This window comes from Sporothrix schenckii, assembly GCF_000961545.1.
Source record: "Sporothrix schenckii 1099-18 chromosome Unknown Cont47, whole genome shotgun sequence".
NCBI lineage: Eukaryota > Fungi > Ascomycota > Sordariomycetes > Ophiostomatales > Ophiostomataceae > Sporothrix > Sporothrix schenckii.
In genome coordinates, this window is record NW_015971148.1 from 4,242,156 (window position 1) to 4,265,829 (window position 23,674).

Consider the following 23,674-nt stretch of genomic DNA (forward strand, 5'->3'; position numbering starts at 1 on the left):
CTCCTGTCGACCTTGCCGCCGATTGTCTCTTTCTTCCGACGACTCTCGCACCACTTCGACCGCCTCCTCCTCCGGCAGTTTTTATCGCGACCTCGAACGTCCAACATTTGTTTCACAACTCTCTCCTTCCTTATCACCAACCCTCCTCCCCCTCCTCTCCCTCCTCCTCTTCCCCATACACAATGGTTGCCGACGCGCTCGTGTTCCACCCGACGGTGGCGCACTATCTCCGCTTCGCCGCCACGACCGTCGGCCGCGACAAGCTGATGCGCACAGTCCAGTACTTTGCGCGCTTCTATGTCTGGTACCGCCTGCGCACGAATGCCACGACCGCCGAAGTGGCGCCCTGGGCCGCCCTCAAGGCCGTCCTCGGCAAGGCCCGCAAGCTGCTGCAGGCCGGCAAGAACCTGGAGCACTTCAAGTCCGCCGTGGCCGCGTCGCAAGACCCTAAGCTGTCGACGGCTGCCGTCGGCTCGCCCGTGCTGCGCTACGCCACCGTGGGCCGGCAGCTGAGCTATGCCAGCTACCTTACGATCGAGCTGATTATGCTGCCCGAGACGCTGGGCGTGAGCAAGCTCTCCAACCGCACGCTGGCCACGCGCCTCAAGCGCGACTCGGCCCGCCTGTGGACGCTGGGTCTGCTGTGCTCTGTTTTTGCACAGGTCTTTACGCTGCGCCGCCTGCAGGAGCGCGAGGCCCGCATCGACCGCAAGGACGGCGAGGGCGTTGTGGAGGGCAAGCGCATTGCCAAGGAGCGCCAGGCCAGCCACCTGCAGCTGCTGTGCGACGTCTGCGACCTGACCAACACCACGAGCAGCCTGGGCTGGACCAACTTTGACGACGGCGTGGTTGGTCTGGCCGGTACGGCATCGGGTATTGTTGGTATCTACAACCAGTGGAAGAAGACGGCGTAAGTCACGCATGCCGTCGGCTGTAGTCCTCCTCCTGTAACACCACCACTCTGAAAGCAAGACAACCAGCAGCAAAACAAAACAGAAAAGAAAAGAAAAATCCAACCGACAAATACAAAAGGGGCGGAGAGAGAGAGATGAGGATGAAGACAGTTGGGCCGGGCGACAACTGATGCCGATTGGAGAGAATGAGAACGTGGTTCTCTTTTGTGTTACCGTGTTTTGCTTGTTCATGCGGCATCGCGTCCTGTTCACGTTTATATTGTACTCGCTTCCATGCTTTCATCCATTTCTACACTATTGTTTTTATTTCAGGAAATAGCAATTTGAAATAGACTATAATACCAACCTTTTCCAGGTTACGTGTGCGTGGAGACGATCGTTCTGCTCTGTGGTCACCGGGATGTGAGTTGAGTTCACTTGTCACATGCAAATCCGCAGCAAATCTGCAGCAAACCTGCACCGCCAACTTGCAAGCGTCAAAAATGTAATATTAAAGGACAAGCCTTACGGGTCTCTATCTAATGAAGGGGTTACATGCAACCGCGCTCCGACGGGGGGGATCGTACACAAAGCACACGCCAACGTCAACCAAATGCTCAACGGGTTAAATCAAAACAAAAAACGGCAAATCAACAGCCAAATTCAGCCCATACATTGCGAGCGAGTCCTGGCCAGGACGCTGCTCAATACAGAATCCGTCCCTCCATTCCTCCATTTTATACAATTGCGGGCCGTTCCGCCTAGTTCCGCCAGCTCCCTCTCTGCTTTTCTTTTTTGTTTCCTTCTTCTTTCGCGTTCATCTTTTTTTTTCGTTTTTTGTCCTCTCTCTTTCCTTCCTCCCACGTCTCCTGTTCAGTGAGCACTCGTCACTTCGCGGTAGTATGCAAACGCAAGGTCGGACGAGTACCGAACACGCCGGTCCTCCGTCAAGGGCAGTCGAGAAATCTTGGTCAAGTCCATCTACAAGCAACTGTTAGCATCTGTGTCCGTAACCGTGGCAGTCCGGGGCATGCATAAACGGGACATAATAGAAATACTCACTCTGCCCTTGTTGGCAAGCACCATCGTCTCCTTCGCCACCACATCTGCCATCTCCGTAATGGCCGCCACCTCCGTCGGCAGCGCATTGCCTGCGTTGTCGTACATGGCCGGCAGGCTGGCGGCCAGCGCCTCCACGGCACCAAGCAGCTGCGCGGAGGCCTGCTTAGCCTCGTCACGCGCCTGTTGCTGCTGGCGTCCTCGCGTACGTCGTGCAGCACTGCCGCCCGAGCCGCCGGTACCACTGCCACCGAGCGTGCCTCCACGCTGCAGCGTCAGCAGGTCGAGGAACCGACTGTACACTTCGCCGCCCAGCGCCCAGTCTTTGATCTGCTGGCGGTGAGGCTGCAGCTTCTCGAGCATTTCCGCAATGTCGCTGTAGTTGCGCTCGACAACGGCCTTGGGCGCCAGCTCCTTGACAAAGATGCGGTGCGCATCCGCAAAGGCTGACGCACGCAGAAGACACTCGGCTTCCAGCACGGGCTGGTTCTGCTGGTTGCGCCAGTAGAGCGCGGCGGCCTGCCACACCCACTGCGCCGGGATCTTGAGGTCGTCCACCAGCTTGTCGTACAGGCTCGACTGGGCGCCGTTGTTGACAAACAGTGAGCCCGTGTGGCGCGCCAGCACGTCCTGGACCGCGTGTATCCGTGCTGTGCGGTCAGACAGATGCAGCAGAACCCAGATGGCATGAACCCAGGCACCATCGTCCGGGCTGTTGGAAGATCGGTCGTTTTGGTACACGACCTCGGATGCGTAAGACGTAGAGAGTGCGTCAGCCTTTTCCGAAGACAGCTTGGCCGATGCGCTGATGTGCTTGGCGCCCGACAGGGCCTGGCTGATTTGCCAGCAGAATCGGTACCGGAACGGCGACGGCTGTGAGTTTTCGGGCTCCAGCACATCTTCCAGGCGGGCAAGGCCGGCAGCGACCTTGAGGAGACCGAACAGCAGGTCCTCGCGAAGCTCGCGCTGGGGGTCGGTCCAGGCAGCAGTGATGTCGCGCTGTTTCGTGTACCATGGCCGAGGGGCAGGCACGCGGCCTTGCTCGAGATCCTCAACGTACTTGGCCACAGCCGACTCAATCCCCTCGCCCGCAGCGATGCCGTACCAGAGACGGAGGCCGAATGCTTGCTTCCAGTCGAGGCCGAACCAGTTGGACACGACCACCGAGTTCATGCGGTTCTCGACACCGCCGCCCTTCTTGCCCTCGCAGACGGCCACGTTACCAGCGAGCAGCGAGTAGATCGACCGCAGCGGCACGCTGAACTCGGAGAGAGCATCGCCCTGCTGCCAGTCGTCCACCTGCTCCCGCATGTCCTTCTTGAAGGCATCGCCTGTGCCAATCAGCGAGACCAGTGTGGCCAGCTTAAAGTTCTTGCCATCCACGAGCGCGCGGCAGGCCTCAGGGACCTTGCGGGACGCCAGGTAGAGGACTGCCTTTTGTTCAAATGACTGTGCCTGGTCCAGGGGCTTGGCCGAAGACGAGTCCTGCACAAGTTGCGCCCAGAACGTGGCCAGATTGGCCCTGCGCTGGCGCGCTTCGTCTCCCGGGTTCGAAGCATGCTCGTCGACAGGATCAAATAGCACGCTGGCAAGTTCCCATACAGACTGCTCGTATGAGCCCAGCTGCTGTGATATGGTGCTGGCGGACGCTGACCGACGCTGGTTAGCTTGCTCACAGAAACCGGCAAAGGCCTTAATTTCGGGGATGCGGCGAGTCGAGATCGCCGGCACACCGTCCACGACCTGGACATCCACGACATCTTTGTGGTCGGACAGACCCTCAACGGAGTACTGGACCTTGTTAGTTTTTTTATCATTTTTTATTTTCATTTTTTTTTTTTGTCTGTGGTATTTAAGCATATAAGGGGAAAGCATCTCTTGCCACGTACGTCTGTGAGCTGCGCACCAATGGGGTCGAATATCCGAATTCGCTTCAGCGAGGGTTCGGTGTCATCGTTTTGTGCCTCGGTGACAATGCACGCTCCGTCCGTGGACCAGATAGGTCTCGCGGCATCATGGAAAGCGCGGTCCGTTGGGTCCATGGTGGCCTGATCGTCGTCGGCCGTCTTGTTGGTTCGCTTGTAAGGCCACTAGAAACAGAACAACATTTAGTCCAGGTGTTCAGTTTTGTTTTTTGTTTGATTTTCAGGTTTTGTATTTGTTACCAAGTACGGTACACGACAGATGTAAATATTAAATAGGGGAAGCAAGGGACAAAATGACGGAATGGGTTTCCAACGCCGATGTGCATACAATCATGTGGATGTGGAACGTGCTGAGAATAACAAAGCGAGGTAGAATAAGTGTGAATGGTACGGGGGGAAAACATCAAATTGGGAGAACCAAAAGTCGTCCATCTACTGGATGAGGAGGGCACTACGGACCTTCACAAATCCCTTGGCGGGGGTAATCGTCTCCGGCGCCTGGGTCGTCGGGGCCTTGGCCTTTTCAAAGAGCGAGTTCATGAGGTCGATGCTGGTGGCGAAACCACGGTTGTCGATTGCGCCGAAGCCACGACCCGCGGTGGACGCAGCGGCCTTCTTGTCAAAGTTGGCGATGCTTTCGTTGAATGAAGGCTTCTCGGGAGCGCCGTTCTCGCCCAGTGCCTTGAGAGCGGCACGGTCACGCTTCTGGGGGCTGACCGTCTTCTGCAGCATGTCCATCCAGTTGTCGCCGTCGGCGACCTGCAGCTTCAGTGGTGTGTTGGACTCCTTGATTGCCCGGAGGCGAGCCCGCATGATGCCGGCAGGCGTTTCTTGGACAACGGGGGGCAGGTCGGGGAGGAAGGGGTAGGGTTCGAGGCTGTTGTTGTCGTCAAGCTCCGCGGCAGAATAGAGCTGCTGAGAAAAAGGCGCCTCGCCCTCGTTCTCATACAGACCACTATCCTCGCCTTGTTCCATGTCGTGGTCGTGCTCCATCGTGCTGATGGGCACCACGGCTTGGGCGTTCATGTCCGCGGAGCGATTAGATAAAAAAGACTGCTGGAAAGTCACATCGCCTTCTTCGTCCTCGTCATCCATAATGTCGTGGCTGTCATCAAACGCACCGGGGACGGAGACGTGCTTGCGGCGACGAAAGTCGAACGTATCCTCGTCGTTCACCTGCTCCGTCGACGGTAGCACTGTGTTGTAGGCGGGCACAGGCGCAGCGTTGCCAGCGGCTGCAGAGAGGCGGGTTGTCTCTGCGTCGGTCTCGTCATCGTCGTCGTCGTCCAGGCCGTAGGTGGTGAAGTGCTCCACTCGGAAGACCCACGCGGCGGTCTGCTCGTCGTAGCTGACAAAAGTGGTATCAGGAATGTTCTTGAGGCGCGTGATATGCTTCTTCATTTTGGCGGGGTTCGCGTCTGGTCCGCTGCGGGGACAAGTGTGAAGAAGGAGGATCTCAGCCGGGACGTTGAGGCCCTGTCCGACAGGCGGCTTGGTGTTGACGTCAGGGTAGACCGTGGCGGAGCGGATGATGAGCGTGACGATACCGTCCATGATGGAGTCCAGGTTGATCTTGGTCAGATCAACAGGGACGCGGAAGCGCACCTGGCCGACATTCGTGCGGCCGACGGTGAAGTTGACGACCTGCTGGCGCTGGACGCGGTTCATCTGCTCAATCTCCTCCTTGGAGGGCGACATCCAGTAGTTGCCAAGCTCCTTGCTGTTAACGCGGTAGTTGCTGGGGATGCAACGGGCTCGCACGGGTGAGGCCTCCTCCTCGTGCACAATGGCAAGCTCTTTGCCGGTGACCTGCTCCATCTCGGGCTCATTGGACGCCGGCGAGACAACCAGCGCGGAGCTGCTGCCGTTGCCAGCAGTGTTGGAGGAGCTGCTGGTGCCGTTGGATGGGCGCCTCTGGGGGCGCAGGTAGCCCATATCCGGTTCGCTGCCACTGCCGCTGGCCGGGCCGTTGTTACCGTTGAGGCCCTCGGGGACGGAATCCTTGGCTATGGTGGTATCGAAGCTCACTCTCTTGGTCAGCTTCCGGGTGCTGCCGAGACTGGCGTCGGTCAAGGAATCGGCACCACCAGAGTCTCTGACCTTGCTGGGGGTGGAAAACAGATCAGAGCGCATGTCGCGGTTGATGACAAGCTTCTTGCTGCTTCCTGTGCTGCCGTAGAAGCGTGGGCCCGAGTTGGACGAGAAGGCGCCGGGGAGCAGAATGCTGTCCTCGGGGTTGAAGGTCCGGCGCAGGTTGCTCGACGAAATGCTCTTCGTCAGGCCGCCGCGTCCGATGCTACCAACCAGCAGGCTCTGGCTCATGGTGCCGGGCGTGCTCGCAGTGCTGGAAACGCTGCTCGGGGTGCCAAAGGTGCTGTACGAGAAGCCGTAGCCACGCTTTTGGGGAGTGGCGAACTTGGATGCCGAGCCCGGGGTCATCTTGTACAGCGGCAAGATCGAACTTCTCCTAGAAGTCTTGGTCTTGTTGACGGACAGAGGGGTCGCAAGAGGGCCAGGGTTCTGCACCTCTTGGGCGGCCAAGCTCTGGAAGAGCGAGGGCGCACCATATGCACCAGTGTCGTTGATGCTCGTGGTCAGGCCCTGAGATGCACCCAGGCCTGGGTTGCCTTGCTGCGCGTTTCCAAAGAGAGAACCGCCAAGACCACCAGCCTGAGGCTGGACCGCGGTTGTGCTCTGGCCGAACAGACCGCCTTGCTGTTGCTGTGGGTTCTGCTGGCCGCCAAAGAGACCGCCGCCGGTGGCAGGGGCCGCTGTGCCGAACAGAGACGGCTTCTGCTGAGCCTGGCCCAGGGAGCTGCCAAATAGACTGCTAGTCTGCGCCGGCTGCTGTTGTGTCTGGGCTGTCTGGCCAATACCGCCAAAGAGACCGCCACCAGTGGTCGTGCTAGCCGCAGGTGTGCTACCAAAGAGGCCGCCAGTCGTGGTTGTTGCCGGTTTTGCGCCAAAGAGACCACCGGTCTGCTGTGTACCAGCAGTGCCGCCGAATGGTGTGGATGTCGTGGATGAGCCAAAGAGTGACCCGCCAGTTGTACCGGTGCCGGCTGCCGGTGTCGAGGTTGAGCCGAACAGACCGCCAGTAGCAGGCTTAGCCTGACCGAAAAGGCCACCACCGGTCTGCTGCTGGGCACCGAATCCAGAAGCTGCCTGGGTGCCGAAACCCGAGGAAGCAGCACCCGTCTGGCCACCGCCGCCAAAAAGACCACCGCCAGGTGTGGTGCTGGCCGCCGGTGTGCTGCCAAAGAGACCGCCTCCAGTAGTGGTGGCAGCCTGGGGGGTGCCGAACGCGCTTGTACCTCCAGTGGCACCGAAGCCAGTCGTGCCCTGCGTGGTGCTTCCGAAACCAAATCCGCCAGCAGGCTTACTCTGGGTCGCGGTGCTGCCGAAGAGCGAACCTGTACCAGCAGCGGGCGTCGAACCGAAACCGCCAGCGGTGGTAGACGAGCCGAATCCACCAGTGGTGCCGCCACCACCAAAGATACCACCCGTTTGTGCTGGCTGGGCAGGCGTGGTGCTGCCGAAAAGGCCGCCAGTTGTGGCAGGCTTCGCGCCGAACAGGCCGCCGCCAGTGGAGGTGCTGCCGAAGCCGCCCGTGGTCGTGCCGGTCTGGGCGCCGAAGCCACCAGTGGTCGTCCCGCCACCACCGAACAGACCGCCAGTCGTGCCTGTCGTAGAGGGAGTGGTTGACGCACCGAAGCCGCCAAAGTTGGAGCCGACACCAAATGCGCCGGTTCCGGTCGCATTGCCGTAGCGGCGGCCTTGGTTGTAATCGGTCAAACGAAGCTCTTCGGGAGACCACTTTTTGTAGGCATCCATGAAGAGGATATTTTGGAAGCTGTTTTGCTGGTTGGTTGTTGCTTCCTTCTCAATATACGGCTGGAAGGCGACGGAGTTGGTGCCAGGAGGGTCACCAACATTGGTGCCAATACCCGGGTTGGCCGTCGCGCCAAACCCAGCCGTGGTGCCACTACCAAAAGATGACGTCGTGCTGGCAGCAGGCGTCGTGCCGAAGAGGCCACCAGTGCCCGTCGTTGAGCCGAAGGCAGGTTTAGCTGCTGTGGAGCCAAACAGTGAGGTGCCGCCGCCGGCACCGAATGGTGAAGAGGTTGCTGCAGGATTACCGAATCCGCCGCCGCCGCCAAAGCCTGAGCTACCAGCAGTTGCCGTCGTGGATCCGAACAGACCGCCACCGGCTGAGGTCGTCGCCCCGAATGCAGGCTTCGCACCGAAACCGCCAGTGCCGGTGCTGCCAAAGCCTCCTATAATGCATGCAGATGTGGTTAGTCACGGAACAGATGTAGAGGATATGTGAAAAAGATGCAGAAAAGAAGAAAAAATAGCAAAAGGAGCAAGTGTAAAATTAAGTTAGGTGCGTATGGGAGGACAGGAGAAGAAAAAGGATAGCAGAGAGCAGGGCAGAGATAGTTTCTTGAAAAAGGGTCAACGCGTAGGAAAGGCGCCTGATGCCATACCGGTCGAGGATCCAAAGCCGCCGCCAGTTGCTCCGGTGTTGCCAAAGAGACCGGTACCGGTGTTCTGAGTGGCGCCGCCAAATGAGTTTGTATTTGTTCCAAACCCTGGTTCGATGAGCACGTAAGAAGAGAGGAGAGAATCTCGTTAGTCCTGCGGTGTCTGGGGGGAAGACGGATACTGATCTTTGGGGCCGGTTGATAGATGGTGAAGACGGCGAACTTAAGAGTTGAAGAAAGCAAATGAGCTCAAACAAGACGCGTCGCGAAGTACATTCTCGCCCGCTGTCTCCTCTCTTCGTCCCCCACTAGTCGTAGCTTTGTCCAGCAAGGCGCCATGTGGTGAATGCCGAGGAGTGAAGAAGTAGATGAGCAAGGTAGAGGAAGAGTGAAGATAGTACAGACGCGATAACATGACTTGCAGGCAGGTAGAAAGCACAAAAGAAAAGACGAAAAGCAACACAGTACTGATGCGAGACAGAGGGATAGGGAGAGAGAAAAACAGAAAAAGTCGACTCTGGTACATACCTCCTGTCGTAGTGTTGCTGGTGGACCCAAAGCCGCCAAAGCCGCCGGTCTGCTGGGTCGGGTTCTGCTGGCCGAAGCCACCGAAACCACCCCCGAACGACATTGTTGCGTGTCGAAGAGTTTGTCGCCTTGATCTATGAGTTGTACCTCAGAACTATCAAGGGCGAGTCGAGTTGTATAGGTGGAGTGACAGAGGTGATACGTGGTCGTGAATAGGAAGCGCGTCGTTCGCCCGGTCACCGAAATCGACGCCTACTCGGTCGATGCAAGAAAACGGACGCGTCAACGTCGCCGCCGTAGGTTACAGCGCGTTTCGATCTGAAGATGGCCCAGGCTTAGTGCCGTTCTTGTTGCTTCCCACTGTCGACCAAAACGATATTGTTTTGGAAGCTCCCAAATGGCGCGTCGCGAGGTTCTGTCGCGAGGAGAGGCCGGGGGAGAAAGAGGTGTTGTCGGAGCTTAAAAACCGTGATCGGGAGCTACCAGCATGTCGATCTGAGTCGAGTGAACGGCTTGCTCGGCGATGCGGCGCGTACGTGTCGGACGATTTGCAGCTGTCGCTCGTCGTCGTTGTTGTTGTTGTTGTCGAATAAAGATTGAAAGAAAAACCAGAGCAGGAAAAATGGGCTGCGGATTTTGGGACGCGGCTGGTCTCTTTTTTTGGGCTGCGAAAGCAGACAAGGGGGGTGAAAAAGAACACAAGCGAGCGAACGATAAATTTCAAGGAAAAATGGGCAGACAGCAGCGCTGTATATGAAGATATAAATAAAGAAAAAATAAAGAAAGGAAGTGGTCAGAAAAAAGGAGAGGAAGGATTGGGAGGAAACGGAAAGAGAAGCTCTAGTATTCCCTTTGTAGAAAACGGAAGGAAGAGAGAAAAGAGTGAGGGTAAATAGCTTCCCTGGCGAAGACGCTCCTATTTTTTCTGCCCTTGGTATTGGGAGTCAGAACGAGGACACAGAGGCGGAAGACAGAAGGCGCAAACCACCCTTGGAAGGTACGGTTTTGTGTGGTTGCAGGCGCTATAGAAGACATTCAGTAGGCCGCAGGAGCGGTCGACAGCAGGAGGAAAGGGCGAAAATACGTGGCCAGCAAAGCATTTTCGCGCAGAACGGCGAGAAAACAAGACAGAGGGGAGACAGGCCTTTGGCGCGTGGCTTGGGTGGAGTCCTCCGAGCCATTGTTCGATGGCCATTTTCCACCAGATGGCCTCAGGCAGCAGCAGGTTGGTGTCCAATTGTATACGATGATTCGCTGCAGCTCTCCAATCAGCCAATCAGAAGCCCACATTCTGACCAGAGCTGCTGGCCTGCGCCTGCCTAGAATAAGGTAGTCAACGCGCACGGCGCGACGGCGCTAAAGTGGGCCTCATCAAGCTCCTGCCCACTAACAGAGCAGAATCGAGCTTTTTAGATCTCCTGTGAAGTTGTCTGGCGCAAGGCAAACTCGGTGATGACTCCTGTTCTGATAAAGCACGCTGAAGAAAGGAGAGACGGAGTGGTAAATGAGGAGAGCAAGGGTTTCGGCTGTAGTCACGAGGTCGAAATCACCAGGCTTGGATTACAAAAATGACAAATCGATGGCAACAGGCCCAGTGCGAAACGAGAAGACACTCGCACAGATCGGCAGGCGGACAAAAGGGCGAGGCAGAATGAACAATCAATTCAAGACTGTTTTTGGTTATATAAAATATGACTTAATGTACTCTGAAATAAAATAAATGAAACGAAACAAAATAAAGCCAATACCCAAAGTACGCACGCAGCAACGGGAAATGGGGAAAGCAGAACACAGGTGTGGACAGAGAGAAAGTCGCATTGTTAAAGGACGTAGATGAAGATAAAGAGACGGGAGGGAGAGGGAAACAGAGAAAGGGAAAAGCACGGAATGAGTGAGCTGGTATTTTTATCTTCCCTCCACCTCAACCGGACAAATCCGTACTCCCACAGACTCGACAGCCCCAGACGTATCGGATGTTGACAGCAAAGAAGAAGTATGAACAGGAGCAGACAAGGCGTGAGACAAAGAAGATGTTTGAGAGATCGAAGGGTTGAGAATAGGCATGGGCTAAAAGAGCTAGAGATGGAGGGGCACCGATAAAAAAGTTCATATGCAAACAGGAAGCCTAGAACTGGATAAGGTCCTGGTTGCCCGTCTGCCGCTGCTGCGGCTGTGCGCCGAACGGATTCGCCGAAGGCCCGTTGCCGTAGGACGGAGCGGGCATGCCAGTGAACTGCTGGCGCATAAAGGGATTGTTCGTACCGGTGGCATCGCCCGTGAGGCGATTCAGGTTGGAACCGGCGCTGTTGACAAATGTGCCGGGCGCGGTGTGCTGCGCAGGAATACGGAGCTGGCCCGTGTTGCCAAAGGTGTCCATGCCCTCGCCGCCCGCCAGCAGTGCGTTGAGGCGTGCCTCGTGCTCGCTGACTTCCTTCTGGGGCTGCTGTGGTTGCTGTTGTGCCTGGAAGGGTTGTGCTTGTGCTTGTGGCTGGCCAAATGATGCGAGTGTCTTTTGCTCGGGCAGGCTCGAGAGCGTGTTGAAGGACGGCTTGAACGGCTGCTGCTGCTGCTGTTGCGGTCTTGCGTTGTTCGCGCCGGCCGAGGCGAAGGGGTTGTTGGAGCCGGTGGGCAGGGGTTGCAAGGGCTGGGCGCTGCCGTTGTTTGCCGACGACCATGGGTTGTTGCTGCCGGGCTGCAGAGAGGACGAGTCTTGCTGCTGGGGCTGCTGGATCTGCGTGTTGTAGGGGTTGTTGGAGAAGGACGTCGGCTGCTGTTGCAGCTGGTAGCCCTGCTGGCCGTATGGGTCGAAGCCGGTCTGCTGGGTGGCGAAGCCGTTTGTACCGAAGCCGTTCTGATAGCCGGTGGGCTGGCCGGCGAAGTTGCCGTACGGGTTGTAGCCGGTCGGCTGCATCTGCATCTGCATCTGGCTCTGATCAATGGGGTTGGCAAAGAAATCGACAGCGCTGCCCTGCTGGTAGCCCTGGTTGAAACCGGTGAACTGGGCGGCAGCTGGCTGGGCGGGTTGCTCGACATCGAACAGCAGGTCGATGTTGTTGCTGCTGTTGTTGTTGTTGCTGTTCGCCTCGAGCTGCTGGCGGCGGCGCTCCTCCTCCTCCTTACTCAGCTTGATGGCCTTGGCCAGGTCGTCGTCGTCTTCCTCGGCATTCCCACTCCGGCCCTCGCGCTTCCGACGGTCCTCCTCCTCCTGCGCCTTGCTCGCCTCGATCGCCAGCCGGTACTCGGCGTCATCGTCGTCGTTACCGCCGCCGCGCCGGTCCCGGTTGCGCCGGGGCGGTGGGGGAAGGTCTCCGCCTTGGCCGCCGGGGCCGTACTCGTCGAGGCCAGTTACCCGCGACTTCCAGCTCTTCCGGTCGCTGCGCTCAGTGCGCAGTCGCTCATCGTCCTGGATCAAAGCAGTCAACTCTTTCGCGGCAATGCGAACTATAGAGAGGCTTGTTAGTGACTCGTCAGAGGATCAAAGGATGACAATGAAAAGGGTGCCTAGTTCCATCTCGTACCATTGTTTCCGACATCACGACCCTCCTCGTCAATGTAGATAAACTCGCGGAGCGTCCGGATAATATACAGGTTGTGCTTGGACCACGAGACAACCAGCTCGGACCCCTCGTGGAGACAGTAGTCGAGGACCTTGAGGGCCTTGAGAACGTGACGCCAGTTCTTGCCCTTGTCGTTTAACCGCTTGTCGATAATGTCCATTATGTCGTTGAAGTCGGTTGACGAGTTGAAGGTGAGCTGTGCGATCTCGCTCATCTGCGTGCCGGTCGGGCCCCATGGGTCGTTGCTGGTCGCTGTAGGAAAAAGAGAGGCCTGGTTAGCATGACGTGCAACCATGAAAGTGCCAAGATAAGGACAACAAGAGAGAGTTCGGCCAACCTTCGCGGACCTTCACCTGGGAGCTGGAATAGCCCTTGGTGACGTTCTTGACGCTTCTCATAACCTTTGACATGATGGGCGACTGGGTGGTCCAAGAGACCGGTTTGTGCAGCTAAAGAAACGAGAAAGGGGGTTGTATGCAGTCTCGGTCGGGGTAAAACGAAAGGAGACGGAGTCGTCGTAATGCGACGTTGGCGATTGCGATTGCGTGAAGAAACAGTAACGGTTCGTCGAAAACGGACAGGGCACCCTTGGGATTCACGCAGAAAGATGCAAGGACGGCGCACGTCAACAACGCAGCGACGAGACCGCAGAAAGAGGGTCGGTACGGGGTGCTGGTAGTCGGGCGGGACAGGTTGGTCTGGCTGCCCACCAAATGTACGAAAGTGGGCGGAGAAAAGAGATAAAACGATGTTCGTCGGATGCGCAGGCGATTGAGGGAAAGGAGAAGCGAGAGAATGGGGGCAGGAAATCAGGACGGATAGCGAATACTGTCAAAGCAAAAGCGAGGAGCCGTAGCAAATAAAACGAACGTGCCGCGCAGTCGTTGTTGCGATACAGAGAGATGTTTGAGAGGGAGAGAGAGGTGAGAGAGAACAAGAGGAGGGCGAGAAGGCGAGTGAGCGAGAGGAGATTGTTGGAACGTGAAAATGGCGAGGTCGGTGCTTCGCGGTGGAGCTTTCCTTGGTAGCAGTGACCCGAGTCTTGAGCGAAATGGGCAGGAAGTGCGAAGTAGTGGCTTCTAGACAGCCCTCTGGGGGGCAGTTGCATTCGACACGACACAGGTACTTTACAGCATGCAGAGGCCGTTGACCAAGGAAGGTGCAAGAAATGGTTCGAGAAGGGCAAGAACAGTTTTGGTAGACGGCAAGAAGCAACGACGGCGACCGGATGTCAAAGCGCATAAAAGTGAAAGAGCCAACAACAAGCACGCTGCGAAAAGCAGATTTTCGCTGTTTTATTTGAAAAAATATTTTCGTTTTTGTTTTCCTGTTTCTCCGTGTCACGGGCGCGAGAAACCGGACCGGACGCAATTCGCAGGTGATGCGTATCCCGGTTGGGCCTGCGTAGCACTGTCATTCCCACTGGGAAAGGGGAGGGGAAGGGGGAGGGGTTTTGCGCCCAGAAAGCAGAATGCACGAGAGGGGCGCAGCTGTTAGTGCACTAATTACGACTAATTACGACTGTGTTTAGCGGGCGCTGGACAGCGCTGGCACAGAGCATCATTGATTAGGCTGCCAAATAACTAAGATTAGTTATGCAGGTCCCTAAATAAGGCGTGACATTTGCTGTAGAGGATATTCCCTTACAAACGATTCCAAACTTTACAGCCAACATGCAACATTCCGCCCAAGACAGCACCTGGAATTATGCTTCTCGAAGCGGCACAGAACATTTGGAACGTTTTGGAACCTTGGGAAGAAGCAAGTTCAACTACTAATATTATTACACAGAAACCCGTAAACGGGAAGAAAGCCCAACATGACGAACGCCCAACACAACCAATGCGAGATACTACCATCGTCGGCAAATTTGTGTCGTTTGTCAATCTACTGTCATTTTCTACAACCAGTCCTCAGAGGAACAGCGGGAGATGCGGTGAAGAAAAGAGCCTGCGCAAGCAGTGTTGCGCGGCCTTTCTCGGCGACGACGGCAGCTGATTGATCGCAAAAGACTCGCCCGGAGTAGTCAGCTAAGCAGGCAGTGGGTGACCAGGACACCTTTACGTCGTAGGCCGGCTGGCCGGGTAAGAAAAGAGCGACGAGAAAACAAAGGGAAAAAAAGAAACGGACACGAGGTATGGAGGCGAATTCTACAAGTTCCAGAACGAATGGAAGAATTCGTTCGCTGCTGAAAGCTGGGCGACTTCCTCGCTCGGCGCCTCCGTGGCCACTGGAACTGGCAAGTGCTAGCCTTGTCACCTGTCTTCCCGCGCCGCGCGCCGCGGGAACGTCTTTTGCGCTCAGCCTACGTCATATTCCAACAGCGCACAGAACCCCTGCAGCAGTCCTTGCACGGGGTAAAAAAAAAAGAAAAAAAAAAAAAGAAAGCTCGCAATTCAAGTCCAAACCATCACGATACTGTCTACTGCGCCCCGTCTTCTCTACATTCTCCAGATGGACGACGTGAAAGTTGCTCGCGCCTCTTGTCACCGCGTCTTGCTCACTGCCGAGCCTACAATCGACAGCCTTGTCCATTTTGTTTTAATTTCTTTTTATTATCAATTTTGGTGTTTAATAATAGTACACGCAAAGCACCGCGGTCTATCAATGTCCGACTTTATGGGCAGTTGTTGTGTGTGCCCGCTTGCTTCCTCCTTTTATGACATGAAAAGAAACATTTAAACCAGAGAAAGAAGAAATCCCTCTGCCTTCAACACCAGAAGAAAAATCAAAATCAGAAGAAACGTAACTGGGGGATGATTGTAAAGCGCAATAGCAAAACGCAATAAATTGGCTGGTGGGCATCAAATGAAAAACGCCCCGTCGCCTTCATGTTTTCTGTTTGTTCAATTTTTTTTTTTTGTAAAACTGTTTTCACATTTTCTTGTTCCCTTTTCTGGTATATCAACAACATGCCTCCCCTTGTAACGCTCGCTCGCTCGCTCATATCGTATTGAGGTCGTCGGGCGGAGTCGTTTACAGCTCGTCGTGGTCGAGGGGCTCCTCGTCGGCGTCGCCGCCCTGGCTGTACATCTTGCTCGTGATGGGGTAAGCACTGGAATATGTCAGTAAAAGGTCCTGTTCAAAAGGAGAGGTGGTGGTGGCGGCTGTTGGTAGGTGTGGCTTACACGTTGGACAGCTTCTCCTTCTGCTCCTCAAAGTCCTCCAGGTCAGCAGTAGCGGCGTTGTCGTCGAGCCACTCCTGTGCCTCCTTGACGGCCTCAATAATGGTCTCCTTGTCCTCGTCAGAGATCTTGCCGCCCAGGCCGTCCTCGTCGTTGACCTGGTTCTTGAGCGAGAAGGCGTAGTTCTCCAGACCGTTGCGGGCCTCGATGCGCTCGCGCGTGGCCTTGTCCTCCTCGGCATACTTCTCGGCCTCGGCGACCATGCGGTCAATCTCCTCCTGCGTCAGGCGGCCCTTGTCGTTGGTAATGGTGATGCTCTCGCTCTTGCCGGTACCCTTGTCGTGGGCCGACACCTTGAGAATGCCATTGGCGTCGAGCTCGAACGACACCTCGATCTGGGGGACGCCGCGGGGCGCCGGCGGGATGCCGGTCAGCTCAAACTTGCCCAGGATGTTGTTGTCCTTGGTCATGGAGCGCTCGCCCTCGAAGACCTGGATCAGGACAACAGGCTGGTTGTCGGCCGCAGTCGAGAAGATCTGCGACTTGCGGGTCGGGATGGGGGTGTTGCGGGGGATCAGCTTGGTCATGACACCACCGGTGGTCTCAATGCCCAGGGTGAGCGGGTTGACGTCCATCAGGACAATTTCGTCCGTGCCCTCTTCGCCCGACAGCACACCGGCCTGGACGGCCGCGCCAAAGGCGACGGCCTCGTCCGGGTTGATGCCCTTGCTGGCCTTCTTGCCGCCAAAGAACTCCTCGAGGAGCGAGATGACCTTGGGGATGCGGGTGGAGCCACCAACGAGCACAATGTCGTCAATCTCGCTCTTGCTGACCTTGGCGTCCTTGAGCACCTGCTCAACGGGCTTCAGCGTCTTCTTGAACAGGTCGACGTTGAGCTCCTCGAACTTGGCGCGGGTCAGGGTGTCGGACAGATCCTTGCCATCGAAGAACGACTCAATCTCGATACGGGTGGACATCTGCGACGACAGGGTACGCTTGGCCTTCTCGGCCTCGCGCTTGAGCTTGCCCATGGCCTTCTTGTCGGCAGTGACGTCGACGCTGTGCTTCTTGTTGAACTGCTTGGCGAGGTGGTTGATGATGCGCTGGTCGAAATCCTCACCACCCAGGTGGGTGTCACCGGCGGTAGCCAGAACCTCGAAGACGCCCTGGTCAATCGACAGCAGGGACACATCGAACGTACCACCGCCGAGATCGTAGACAATGATCTGGCGCTCGCCGTCGGTCTTGTCCAGGCCGTACGCGATGGCAGCGGCGGTGGGCTCGTTGACAATACGGAGGACGTTCAGGCCAGCAATAATGCCGGCATCCTTGGTGGCCTGGCGCTGGTTGTCGTTGAAGTACGCGGGGACGGTAACGACGGCGTGGGTGACCTTCTTGCCCAGGTAGCCCTCGGCGACCTCCTTCATCTTGGCGAGGATCATGGAGGACACCTCCTCGGGGGAGAAGGTCTTCTCGGAGCCCTTGACGTCGACACGCACAAACGGCTTGTCGTCCTTGTTGACAACCTTGTAGGGGAAGTGCTTGATGCTGCATGGTTGTTAGCGATGTGCTTTGGGGCCAATGCATACAGAAACATCTCTCACGGAGGCAAAACAGGCACATACTCGTTCTGGACATCCTTCTCAGAGTACTTGCGACCGATCAGGCGCTTGATGTCGAAGATGGTGTTTTCCGGGTTGCTCGCGGCCTGGTTCTTGGCGGCTAGAGGAGAGTTAGTATACGTTCCAATCGCCAAGTGCGAGCTTTGGGTGAAGTTGGGGAGGGAAATGCAACATACCGTCACCAACCAACCGCTCTTCGTCGGTGAAAGCCACGTAGGAGGGTGTGATACGGTTGCCCTGGTCGTTGACGAGAATCTCGACCTTGCCCTTCTGCATAACACCAACACAAGAGTATGTCTAGAAACGGGTTAGTAGGATATTCGTATTTGCTTCGGCCGTCCTCTCCGGGCCTCTTGGGGCTCCTTGGGAGGTTCGATGTTGCGCCATTCAGCTCGCAGGCGCGGGAAATCGTTTGACTTACGGTGCCAAGATCCTAGAGAGAGAAAAGGTTAGCATTGTGATCACGTTGCTGGTATTCTGGTTGTCTGGCTTCTGGTTTGTAACGTCACTGGGAGCTGAGTCCTACTTACAATACCAATAACAGTGCCGTACTCCTGGACGTCGTCGGCGCGGGCCTGGCTCACAAACGCAGGCGAGAAGAGAACAGCGAAGAAGGCCACAAGGAAGAGGCCCAGCCCCCACTGGGACGAGCTTCTCCGGGAAGAGGCCATTGTGAGGTGTGTGTGAAGCGGTGAAAAGCCGCAGAAGAGGGAAAGAAAAAGAAAATGAAAATGGAAAAGAAAAAGGAAACCAACGAAATACTGAAGGAACAGAGCTCGTATGCCTCTCAGACAACAAAGAGTCTGGATCAAGGGACTGGCGAAGAGCGGCGTGCAGATTGACAAGAGGGAGAGAAAAAGAGGTAAAAAGTTGGTGCGCGGAAGAAGGAAAAGAAAGAGGTGTTCCTTTATATGCGAGGTAGAATATCTCGAACTTTTTATGTGTCCCTTTTGGCACCTGCGGGTCGGATATGCTTTCAGGGCCAAAGAGGGCCGCCCTCGAAGAAAAGGTCCCGCTTGAGGACACCTGGCACATCTGTCCAATGTTGGCGGCGGGTGGCGCTTGCACGTTTGGATTGGGAATCGACGCGGTCAGGAAAGCACGTGACCACTTTAAACACACAGCTCCCCTGGTACCTGCCCTCCCTGACGCTCCCTGACTGGCTCCCTTGGGCTGCACGCCCCTTGATCGTCTGGGCAAGGCTCCACCCATTCACACACATGCACGCACTGAAAGGCGGCAAAGGCAGGCGCGCTAACCCCAAAAGCTACAACTGTCCTGTCCCACCCGACAACTCAGAGTGTGCCGGCCTCTTTGGCCCCCTGAAAACGCGGGACTTGGGCCCCTGAAAGCCAGGTGGCTTTGGGGGTAGACGATGAGAGGGCTGTCGAATGTGGTTCCGATCCCATTGTCAACGCATCCTATAAGCACACCTGTTCTTTGCTGGCTGGCACCTTCCCTTCCAATTCCAGTAAATGACACTTTTTCTGAGTCACTGTATATTTGGCCACAGTGGCCATGCTCCAGGCAGGAACGACCGAAGCGCACAATCCAACGGAGGAAGGCGAAAAGAAGGTTAGCAAGAGGGAACGACCAAGTGTCGTCGACAAAAGCTTATTTAGCTCGATTGTTCCATCTGATTCTACGGAACCTCCCAAGTCCCCTAAGCCCCCTAACGGAGCGTCCCCACAGGCAGCCCACACGCCGTCCAAGAAAGCGTAACTGACGAAATCAACCACCGGGGCATTAGCGGATGAGGCACCCCTTTTTCCTGCCACAGTGGCCTTTACATATGACATGACACCGACCTGACAATGCTCACCTGTTGGCCGTGCCACATCCACGTCGGTTCACCACACGGCATGATCGAGTCCCAAGACCTGCTGGTAATGAGTATTTGATTAATAAAAAACCTACATGAACGCAGCAGCCACGGCTCGTAATTAAACGAGGCATGCCGTCATATTGCACTGTTTGAATATCCGTCTTTTCTCGACCATGTGTCCAGAGCCTCTTATTACATGTTACTGCATCACATATCTGGCCAGATCAACAAATACAAAACTGGCATTTCGCATTGGAGATCGTCTGCCCGTGTACACTACAGTATCTGGCAAAATGGTGTGCAAGATGCACATGTCAAAAGTGGTCGTACGGTCTTTTTCAGCGGGCGGCTATGACAGCCTCGTCTAGCGAAAACGCACTTTCCAGTAAAGAAGGCTGAGTGCAAGGCCTCACCCGACGCAACTACCTCGTATGCTCATAAGCGGGAGCTCGTAGCCAGGGTATGCACTAAGCGAGATGTTTGCCGAACTGACTCGTGTAAGCTATCTGGTCCGTCCACGCTTCATAGCATCGCCACGCCCTTCCGCCATCTCCACTCAGATCGTGGATACATGGGCACCCCACCAAACACCATGCTTGCCCGGCTCGCCTTCTTGCTGCACGCCGCCATTGAGACGCCCGCGGCGGCCACCTTTCTCTTTGCGCCCCACCGCCAGGTCAGCCCGACTTTGCTCGCATCGGCGACGGGCGGCGGCGAGGTGGTGCTCCTCCTGCAAAACTACGGCGGGCTGCTGGCGTCGTCGGTACTGCTGAGCCTCGTCATGGCCACGTGGTCGTCACCGGGCCACCTGCGCGGCCTCGTGGCTCTCGCCCTTGGCAGCTACCATCTCTTTCCCAGCCGGCGAGCGTTCATCCGGCAGACGCAAAGAATCGGGCTGCAGGGACCACAAGGCCGGACACTAGGCGGCCCGGCTGTGCACTTGGCGGTCCACGTTGCCTGTTTTGTGGCGTTGACGTCGGCCGGTCTGCAAGAGCTACTGCGGGAAGAATAACGGGAGGCGGAGTTGCAGATTTTGGTGAACGGCACAAATTAATGATTTTTGACACGCACTTATATATACACGGCCCCCGGTTTTTGTCTATTCATAAAATGATACAACGCCAATGTGGTATGCAAGCAGGAATGACCAGAAAGAAAGGACAAAAAATGACCGAGTCCTAAAATTGGACTCTTTGAAGCCAAGCCGCATCGTCTAAAACAGCCGCAGACCCTCGCCCACACTGGCACCACCCATCTCCATATCCTCCTCGTCGTCATCATCGTCGGCACCATCGTCCTCCGCCAGCGCCATCCGCTGGCCAAACAGCGAGCTGAAGAAGCGGTCAATTGCCTCGGGCTCCCAGTCGCGCCGGTCCTCAGGCGCCGTAAAGTTCTGCAGTTTGGCGTGGACATTGTAGCGCATCTTGCGGCCCTTGCTGGCCTTGCGGTCCACCTGCTTGCGCGTCTTGGCGTCCTTGGCCGCCGTGGTGGCCCACCGTACCGTGGGCGCCACGCTACCAGGCGCCGTGCCGTCGACGGTCCGCTGGTCGACGAGCTCCTTGAGGAGCAGCTGGTAAAAGTCGGCGTCGTCGAAAATCTCCGGGTCCTCCTCGACCTTCTTGGCGGCCTGGACGGGCGCGCACGACCGCGGTGTGCGCGTGCGCTTCACCAACCGCTCGGCCGCGACCAGCTGGCCGTCCAGAACCGTCGACAGGGGCTGCGGCGCGGCCCCAGCGGTAAACCGGCGGGCGGCGGCGGCGGCCGATGCCGCCGAGGGACGTTGGATACGCGCGGCCCAGCGGTCAATCACCTTGCGGCGCTTGGCCGCAGCGGCTTCCTCGGTAACCGTCATCTCGTCAAAGATGGCCCGGCACGAGCTGTCGGTGCTGATGGCGCTGCGCCGTTTCCGCTTGGTGTTCGTACTTGAGCCGTCGGCATCACAAAGGGACGCACGGATGTCGTGGATCGAGCTCAGCAGCTCAATGGCCTTGGCGGCCGCCTCCTCCACGGCGCTGTCGGCGGCGGCTGTGCTGGCTGCGTCCTCCTGGGCCACAGTGTGCAGTGTGTTGGCCGTCGACAGAGCCTTTTGAATGCGAATGCGCATGTTAAGGAGAGCGTCAAATGTGCGCCGTTGCTGGCGGACTGCAAAACCTTTGTCGGCATCTGCCTTGGCCGACGCCGATATGGAGGAGAGCACTTGACGGCGTTGTTCTGCAAGGATTTTCCGTGCTTCCTCCTCGGCCTTTGTTGCAGAAGCGTCGAGCTCGTCGTCGTTATCCTCTTCCTCCTCCTCATCTCCATCGTCGTCGTCGTCGTCATCGTCATCGTCACCACTGGAAGCCATGTCTTCGACCTCGTCGCCTTCGCTGTCATCCGCATCCTCTTCCTCGTCGTCTTCGTCTTCGTCCTCTTCTTCCTCACCCTCCTCGTCCTCCTCGTCAGAATAGACTGGCTTGCCCTTGGGCGTCTTGGGCTTGCCACTCCCCCGGAATGTAAACTTCTTTATAATGTCTTCATCGTCCTCGCCAAAGGCTTCGTCGCTGTCGATCTCGTCGTCGGTGTGGACCTCCTCGGCGCCCGCAACATCGACCGCGTCGGGGTCGTCAAACTCCTCGTCCTCGTCTTCACTTTGATCTTCGTCATCCTCGTCGCCCTCGTCCTCGTCGTCCTTCTCATCCTGCTCCAGCTGTTTCCGGCTGACGCGCACGCCTCGGTAGGCCGGCCCTAATGCGACGGGCTCGTTCCGGCGCAACTTGCTTTTGCCGACCTGAACATAGTGCTCCGTGTCCTGTGTATCTTCCGGCGCGCTAACTTCGCTGTCACTGCCGGCGTCGCCGTTCCGGTTGTCGCTGTCGTCGTCGACGGGATCTTCGGTTTCTGGATCGAACTCTGCAGTTTCGTTAGCAAAAATGGACTATCCCATTGTTATATTTGCTCAAGTTTGTTCTCCGCCTACCTTCGGCCAGACTCTGCTTCGCAAACAACTGGGCCGCGAGTCCCTTTAATCCCACCATTGTGTCCTGTGCCCTGTGTGCTGTGCGCTATGATGTGAGATGTTGGGGACTCGGAGTGCCACTCGATAAAAAGAGAAATGGTGCCGCGTTTCGATCGTGAACAGGCCTAGAAAAAAAGTTTGGCTTGGGAGCTTTTCTGCCATACAGAAAAATACTGCCACTAAAAAGCTGCGCTACACCGCCTTATTTTTAACGAGTAGCGCCAGAATCCATGCAACGTTCCTGCTGTTCTGCCGCTCCAAACCAGCACCGCCTTCCCTATTTAGAAACCACCTGCGGGGCGCCTTCCTCACCTGTAGCTGCAGCGCTAACGCCGCTAATTCGTACCTACCGCCATAATACAGTGCACCGTCTAAGCTGTGACGTCTCTCCATCAAAACAATCAACATCACCAACACGGCAAATACATAATGTCTGCCTCAATTCTACCCCGAATATACCGTCACGGCGTCAATTCTTTGCGGCCGTGTGTATCCCAGTCCTACTTTCACAGTGTCTCCAAGTTGCAGCATGAGAATCCATTAGTATATACAGGCCCTGCATCTCATAATCACATCATCCATTTCCAACATTGCTGACACAAAGTAGGGTCTGCCAAAAGCTGGCACGCCGCCTCGGCTGCAACGCCGATTGCCGGACCGTACGCCTATCAAGGGCGTGGCCAAGGTGATTATAGTATCCTCGGCCAAGGGTGGTGTTGGCAAAAGTACAATAGCTGGTAAGTTGTCTCCACGAAACTAGTTCACTCAAGATCCAAAGTTGTGTCCAGAGAGAGAGAGAGAGAGAATAGCGACGGTCGAGGCTAACAAGAAAAGCCAACCTCTCTCTAGCCTTTGCTCGGCAGGGCTACCGCACTGGCATCCTCGACACCGACATCTTTGGCCCGTCCATCCCGACGCTCTTCAACCTATCCGGCGAGCCGCGCCTCTCCAGCGACAACATGCTCGTTCCCATGTCCAACTACGGGGTCAAGACCATGTCCATGGGCTACCTCGTCCCCGAGGGCCAGGTCGTCGCCTGGCGTGGTCTCATGGTTAGCCGCGCCCTGACCCAGCTGCTGCGCGACGTCGCCTGGGACGGGCTCGACGTTCTGGTGATGGACCTGCCGCCGGGCACGGGCGACACGCAGCTCAGCATCGCCCAGCAGGTTGTTGTGGACGGCGCGCTCGTCGTCACCACACCGCACACGCTGGCCGTGCAGGATGCCGTGCGCGGCATCCAGCTGTTCCGCAAGGCCAATGTGCCGCTGCTGGGCGTCGTCCAAAACATGAGCGTGTTCTGCTGCCCCGGCTGCCAAACAGAAACGCACATCTTTGGCAAGGGTGAGGGCGTGCGCAAGGCATGCGCCGAGCTGGACGTGCCGCTCCTCGCGGACATTCCGCTGCACCCCCTCATCGGGGACGATGCGCACCGGGGCAAACCAACGGTCGTATCGGAACCCGAGAGCAGCAGAGCGCAAGCCTTTTTGACGTTGGCTAAAGACATCGGGAAAACAATTGGGCTGTCTTAGATAGTGTATATATTTGTGTATTAGACGTGAAGCACGCGAGATCTCCATTGAATAAATTTATTTACTATGAGAGGTTCACTGTGTTGTATATTACTTTGTATTTTCTACTAATCGTATTTTTTTTTTTTT

At 56.6% G+C, this 23,674-nt stretch overlaps 9 protein-coding genes across 9 annotated transcripts; 4 read left to right on the plus strand and 5 right to left on the minus strand.

Annotated features, from left to right (window-relative positions):
- Positions 1–182: 182 nt before the first annotated feature.
- SPSK_04536 (peroxin-11B) lies at positions 183–914 on the plus strand (the record flags this gene model as incomplete). The annotated part of the gene is made up of 1 exon (XM_016731340.1): positions 183–914. One exon carries the CDS (start codon positions 183–185, stop codon positions 912–914), a length of 732 nt encoding a protein of 243 aa, XP_016585877.1.
- Positions 915–1,766: 852 nt separating this feature from the next.
- SPSK_04039 (uncharacterized protein) lies at positions 1,767–3,994 on the minus strand (the record flags this gene model as incomplete). The annotated part of the gene is made up of 3 exons (XM_016730852.1): positions 1,767–1,874; positions 1,956–3,743; positions 3,842–3,994. The coding sequence occupies 3 exons, from the start codon at positions 3,992–3,994 to the stop codon at positions 1,767–1,769; spliced, it is 2,049 nt and encodes a 682-aa protein (XP_016585878.1).
- Positions 3,995–4,309: 315 nt separating this feature from the next.
- SPSK_03864 (nuclear pore complex protein Nup98-Nup96) lies at positions 4,310–8,995 on the minus strand (the record flags this gene model as incomplete). Its single annotated transcript, XM_016730679.1, has 3 exons — positions 4,310–8,154; positions 8,368–8,472; positions 8,893–8,995. 3 exons carry the CDS (start codon positions 8,993–8,995, stop codon positions 4,310–4,312), a joined length of 4,053 nt encoding a protein of 1,350 aa, XP_016585879.1.
- Positions 8,996–9,155: 160 nt separating this feature from the next.
- On the plus strand, positions 9,156–9,485 carry SPSK_04697 (uncharacterized protein; the record flags this gene model as incomplete). The annotated part of the gene is made up of 1 exon (XM_016731495.1): positions 9,156–9,485. The coding sequence occupies one exon, from the start codon at positions 9,156–9,158 to the stop codon at positions 9,483–9,485; it is 330 nt and encodes a 109-aa protein (XP_016585880.1).
- A 1,532-nt stretch (positions 9,486–11,017) lies between these two features.
- Positions 11,018–12,859, minus strand: SPSK_04132 (epsin; the record flags this gene model as incomplete). The annotated part of the gene is made up of 3 exons (XM_016730943.1): positions 11,018–12,333; positions 12,411–12,701; positions 12,787–12,859. 3 exons carry the CDS (start codon positions 12,857–12,859, stop codon positions 11,018–11,020), a joined length of 1,680 nt encoding a protein of 559 aa, XP_016585881.1.
- Positions 12,860–15,425: 2,566 nt separating this feature from the next.
- Positions 15,426–17,867, minus strand: SPSK_04019 (heat shock 70kDa protein 5; the record flags this gene model as incomplete). Its single annotated transcript, XM_016730833.1, has 6 exons — positions 15,426–15,504; positions 15,578–17,122; positions 17,179–17,296; positions 17,373–17,493; positions 17,618–17,629; positions 17,727–17,867. The coding sequence occupies 6 exons, from the start codon at positions 17,865–17,867 to the stop codon at positions 15,426–15,428; spliced, it is 2,016 nt and encodes a 671-aa protein (XP_016585882.1).
- Positions 17,868–19,613: 1,746 nt separating this feature from the next.
- On the plus strand, positions 19,614–20,033 carry SPSK_04645 (uncharacterized protein; the record flags this gene model as incomplete). The annotated part of the gene is made up of 1 exon (XM_016731445.1): positions 19,614–20,033. One exon carries the CDS (start codon positions 19,614–19,616, stop codon positions 20,031–20,033), a length of 420 nt encoding a protein of 139 aa, XP_016585883.1.
- Positions 20,034–20,234: 201 nt separating this feature from the next.
- On the minus strand, positions 20,235–22,035 carry SPSK_04146 (protein AATF/BFR2; the record flags this gene model as incomplete). Its single annotated transcript, XM_016730957.1, has 2 exons — positions 20,235–21,910; positions 21,978–22,035. 2 exons carry the CDS (start codon positions 22,033–22,035, stop codon positions 20,235–20,237), a joined length of 1,734 nt encoding a protein of 577 aa, XP_016585884.1.
- A 410-nt stretch (positions 22,036–22,445) lies between these two features.
- SPSK_04403 (ATP-binding protein involved in chromosome partitioning) lies at positions 22,446–23,545 on the plus strand (the record flags this gene model as incomplete). Its single annotated transcript, XM_016731210.1, has 3 exons — positions 22,446–22,559; positions 22,624–22,753; positions 22,866–23,545. 3 exons carry the CDS (start codon positions 22,446–22,448, stop codon positions 23,543–23,545), a joined length of 924 nt encoding a protein of 307 aa, XP_016585885.1.
- Positions 23,546–23,674: the final 129 nt, after the last annotated feature.